The sequence below is a fragment of the Lathyrus oleraceus genome, chromosome 7, assembly GCF_024323335.1.
Source record: "Lathyrus oleraceus cultivar Zhongwan6 chromosome 7, CAAS_Psat_ZW6_1.0, whole genome shotgun sequence".
Taxonomy (NCBI): Eukaryota; Viridiplantae; Streptophyta; class Magnoliopsida; order Fabales; family Fabaceae; genus Lathyrus; species Lathyrus oleraceus.
In genome coordinates this window covers 462,909,201-462,914,448 of record NC_066585.1, presented here as the reverse complement: position 1 = coordinate 462,914,448, position 5,248 = coordinate 462,909,201, and the positions used below count along the sequence as shown (strand labels likewise).

The 5,248-nt window shown below is 34.6% G+C and overlaps 1 protein-coding gene across 1 annotated transcript; it reads left to right on the top strand.

Annotated features, from left to right (window-relative positions):
• Nucleotides 1-447: 447 nt before the first annotated feature.
• LOC127108145 (universal stress protein PHOS32) lies at nt 448-1,825 on the top strand. The gene is made up of 4 exons (XM_051045570.1): nt 448-785; nt 875-984; nt 1,102-1,220; nt 1,452-1,825. The coding sequence occupies exons 1-4, from the start codon at nt 611-613 to the stop codon at nt 1,522-1,524; spliced, it is 477 nt and encodes a 158-aa protein (XP_050901527.1). The 5' UTR covers nt 448-610; the 3' UTR covers nt 1,525-1,825.
• The last annotated feature ends 3,423 nt before the right edge of the window (nt 1,826-5,248 follow it).

Here is a 5,248-nt window from a genome sequence, read left to right as displayed (position 1 = left end):
CGTTGACTTTTCAAAAATATTATAGACGTTTCTTATTATCCAATTTTAAAATTTTATCAACCATAAATAAACATGTCCTAGTCAAAGTTTCTTAATTATGTTCTGCTACCACATCTAAAACTAAAATAAAATTGATTTTCTTAATTTTCTTGGTACAATTTTTTTTAATATTAAATTGAATTACAACCTTATTACACCGGAATGATTTTTTAGTTTAAATAGATAAATCGTTTTTATAATTTAGCAAAAAAATTATTTACATGCCTCTGTTTTTTTAAAATAATCTTTAAATTTTAAAATCCGGAGAAAAATGGGCAAAGAAAAATTATTTTTCTAAATACAGATGCCAAAAAGATTTAATCATTTAGAATTATTAAAAAAATATACAAACTAAGACGAAAACTTCCTAATTTACTGAGACCAAACCTAATTTAAATAAAATAATAATAATAATTCTATATTCACCATTTGGCATAAAAAAACAGTGCGAAATTGATGGAAGGGTTCTGACAATTATACCCACTAGGCCACTACAAAAGCTGAAAGCTGAAAGCTTCTAGATCAGTTATCATCATCATCAGAGTTCAGAACTTGTCTTATTTTTCACCCAATGGCGAGCGATAGGAAAATCGGGGTAGCTTTAGATTTTTCCAAGGGAAGCAAGATCGCTCTCAAATGGACTGTTGATAATCTTGTCCGCCACGGTGACACTCTCTATGTTATTCTCATCAATCATTCCAAATCCTCTGAATCTCGTAACCATCTATGGTTAACCACCGGTTCTCGTAAGTGATCAAACCTCTTCTCAAATCAAGATCTTACTGTAATTCTGATTCTTTTGATGTGATTTTTCTGTGGTTTAAATTTGATGAAGCTCTTATCCCGTTGTCCGAGTTTCGTGAGAAGAACGTGACTCACCAGTATGAGGTGGTGCCTGATGCTGACGTTTTGGATGTACTCGATACTGCGGCTGATCAGAAACAGGTCTTTTGTTTTTGTTTTTGTTTTTGTTTTAATTCATGTCTGTATTTGATTTAGTTAATGTTTTTGTTATGTGTTTTTTGAGGTTGAGATTGACTTAACATGTTGAGCTGAATATAGGTGACTGTGGTGGCGAAGGTTTATTGGGGAGATGCAAGAGAGAAAATTTGTGAGTCTGTTGGAGATTTGAAGCTTGATGCTTTGGTCATGGGTAGTAGAGGTTTGGGTGCCGTTAAGAGGTACTACTTTGGTTTCTTTTCCTTTATGTTTCTTATTAATCAAGGTTTTAAAAAACGGTTCTCGAAAACGGCTGCGCCGAAAAGGTTACAGATGGTATCGATACTGATACTAATACTGTTATTCACTATAATCGAAATCACGAAAACCTTTACGCTATAGCTGACATTATCTCCAGTTTTTCATTGGAAAATTATAAAACATGATCCTTTTGCTGGCTGATTGTATTGTAGGGTATTGATGGGGAGTGTGTCTACTTATGTCACTTCAAATGCAACTTGTCCAGTAACAATTGTGAAAGAATGAGTATGCTGCTGTGTTTGGTTGATCTCTTTGCAAATGGCTGTTTTCTTTGTTCTTACATTTACGTATTTATGATCTATTAGACTCTGGTTTTTTAAGACACTATTTTTAGTTTATATAAGTGCTTATGCTAAAGCCAAAAGTGTGTTTATAACTAAGCTTTGTGGTGGATCTGTTTCAAATATGCTACCTAACATGATGGAGTGGATTGACATGTTTCATGTTTGATTCTCACTGTGTATTTGTCTGTAAAATAATCATCAAAGTGTTGCTTTATGCAAATTCTGTGTTTTGTTTGTGTTCATCTTCATGAGGTTGTTTTTCTTTAACTATGTCTTATGGAAATGTATCTTTCTTAAAGTACTGAACATGCATTATTCTCGGTCATCTAAAAACAGCTATTAACTATTAACAGAAGCAAGTGATTTACACCAATTAGAGATGAGTGAGTTGGTGTTATTATGTCAAATGAGTTTTCAAAGAAGTTGATAACATGAGCTACAAATAAGCTAAAAAAATTAACTTCTCATGTTTTTCATTAACACTCTTTAATTTTTACCACTCTTTTTACGAAACCCAATAAAAAAAAGTTCCTTCCTAGAATGAATCTCACTATCCAAGATATTTGTAATGTACTTTCTAACTTAAAGAGTCTCTCTCAAAAGCACATGGCCTAAAGAATCACAGAAAAGCCTTTCAAAGTCTCAGTAAGATCACATGTCTATTATAAAAAATGTAACACTCTCTTTTTAACACTCTCATGTATAAAATCACTTCCGAAAAATCAAAGGTCATTGGTTCAAGTTTTAAGATCGATGTACATTATACCAAAATTCAACAATAAAGCCTGATGCAGATCTTGGAATTCACATACACACTTTCTAACCCTAATAAGTCGAACCGAAACTTCAAGGCTTCAACTGAAAATCAAAGTATACCATTAAATTTGAGTTCATTTCTCCATTGGTGAACACCTACTTGAATCTATGATTTTGAATATGTGACTCCATACATAAGAGGGATGTGAATTATGAAGGTTTGAAAAACGTTGATTAAAATCAAAGTCATTTTGAAACTTAGAGTTCGAAAATATTTTCTCAAAATATTTGTATAAACAAAAATTTAAGAAAAAGAGAATTTTCTCGCTTGGTGCCTCCTCCATTGGAATCTTCTCATGGGCTTTTTACCTATATAATTCTTATAATCATATGAGTAATTCTTCGCCACCTGGGAATTGTTGTGGTAGGACAAACCTGCACCAATGTCGATCACTTTCCATTTTTGTTGATATGCATTCAGTTTTTCGGGTCCATTCACCAAGAGGAACACCAACCGGTGAAACATAAGTATTTTTTATGACTCCCTTAATGGTGTGATGGTTCTTGGTACTTTTAAAAAGTGAGCCCCTTAAGTCAAAGGTGGATTGGGATCTTCTGTCGTCCCAAATGCTTTTCCTCAATTGTTAAGGCTTGATATTTTCGAGGTCTTTTGTTGCCTCTATGTCGAACAATGCACTGCAACGAGGACACAACATTACTTCAGAACCTGTAATTTTGCACCGGTTCAAGAAATCAATTAACTCCTCCTCAGCTTTTGGACATACCACTTTGATTTTCTCAGTGTAATCAACCATACTCACTTATTTGACCTTTGTGTTGAGACCTACATTAGTGTCGACCATCTTGATCTCCATAGGCTCGACGAGATGTGTCTCCTTGACTTGTAGGGGGTCTGAGTCGATTTGCATTGACGAATTGGGTTTATACCTAAACTTCAATTTGTTATCCTTTAAGGCATTTTGTACCAAATCCCTTAAAAGAACACATTGAGAAGTTTTATTACTAAGGAAATTATGATATTTAAAAAAACCTTTCTTCTTCCTTTATTCCAATGGTGGTGTCTTTAAGCCATTCGAAAATATGATTTGACCATCGACAACTAAAAGTTAAAAAATTTCATCACATTTAGTTACATTGAAAGTTTAGGTTTTTGTAATAAACTTTTTATTTCTAATTGGTTCAACAGGGTTCTTCCCATTCGAATACCTCAAAAATTTACAAACATACGGAGGTCATGGCTATAATTCGGCCAGATTAATCTTATTTTCTTCGACACACTCAAAAACTACATTGAGTTCTTGGTTACTATCATTTATTTTTATGTAGGCAATTTTTTCCTTTCTAGGGTGCTGATTTATTCTAGTTTGTTCTAATCATCTTTTTCTTCCTTCAGGTGTTTGACTAGTCTAACCCTATCTGCTAATTGGATCATATCCCTTAGGTATTGGGTATCTAACTTCTTCCAGCATAATATTCTAAATCACCTGCAACCATTTCAATTAGCTCATGTTCAAGCACTTGATAAAGCACACTGACTTCGTTAATCTGAATCTATTGGTTCAGACAATTTTCTCTGGCTAAGTCTTTCAGGATAATTTTTTACTATCCCGTATAAAACTGCTCATGGAACACTCTCTCTAGTTGATTCCAATTATATATGGAGTTTGGAGGGAAAATAGTGAACCCTGTGAAAGCATTCTTGGTCAGGGAGTTTGGGAAGTGTTTCGTCTTTAAATTTTTGTTATCAGTCAGATCACCGGCTTCTGACTTGTATCGAGCAATGTGCTCAACAGTGGACTCATTATTGTCACCTAAAAGTTTAGTAAACTTAGGTATTTTCCAGCATCTGGGGAGTTCAATTTGTAAGACATATTTAGATAGTGCAGAAACAAAATTTGGCCTATGAAGACCAACATTAAGACCATTTTGAGTTAGGATTTGTTTAACCATATTGGTTATGTTATTTTCCCCCCAATTTTTTTTGTTGGACTCTCATAACTACGTGATTTGCATCTTCTTTCATGTGTACCAGCAATACATCTTCTACTACCCTGGGTCTAGGTTGTTCGACTGGTTGGGGCGCAAGTTGTTATTGGACTTGGTTATTAAGAACTGGATGAACTAGTGTTTGAGGAGCACCAAAGAAGTCAGCAATTCGACCCATTTTATGTGCTAATTGTTGGTAACTATGATTGATATTTTGGAACAAAGGATTGAATATCATACCAATTTGTTGGTTAACATGTTAACCATGTCATGGTTACTGTCGTCCATTTGTTTCCTCACAGCTAAGAGATAATTATTAGTTAAGGGTGACATAACCTGAGGGATGTATCTCAATCCTCCATGAGATTGACCTATTTGATCAAGGTTGTTTATAGCAGATCTTGATGCCGTATATGGATTAAAAGGAGAGGCAACAACCATTGCATTATCCGTGTGCATCGACGCATTCATCTGTAGGTCTTCCATCATTGCAGTTGGCATGGCATATGGATACTCCTTACAACTAGGGGAAGTGTAAAACTTGGAAGGAATTAAGGTGTAGTATCTCCTATGGTGGTTGGTGTAACCACGAGATTAACAGGGAAACTAGTTTGTTATACTGGTGGTATAACCACTTTTGGTGTCGTAGTCGAAACTGACGTCTGACTCACTACAAGAGTAGTTACTCCAACAGTTGTTGAAGTGTTTGCACCTCCAACCGTCATTCTGATTAGTTGTTCTTCTACATTTGAAGCATTGTTTTAGGGAGAAGGAACTCCTTGAGGAGATGAATTCCCCGATAGTCTAGACATACTAACAAATTTCCCACTCCTTAGATGCATAAACACTCAATAATTGACAATATTTAGATGTGAAGAACGAAAACAAACATAAAAGCACAT

Excerpts from the sequence above, each read along its gene's own strand:
- LOC127108145 (XM_051045570.1), top strand. The coding sequence starts at position 611 with ATGGCGAGCGATAGGAAAATCGGGGTAGCTTTAGATTTTTCCAAGGGA. Across the intron at positions 786-874 it reads ATGGTTAACCACCGGTTCTC|CTCTTATCCCGTTGTCCGAG; the intron begins GTAAGTGATCAA and ends AATTTGATGAAG. Across the intron at positions 985-1,101 it reads CTGCGGCTGATCAGAAACAG|GTGACTGTGGTGGCGAAGGT; the intron begins GTCTTTTGTTTT and ends AGCTGAATATAG.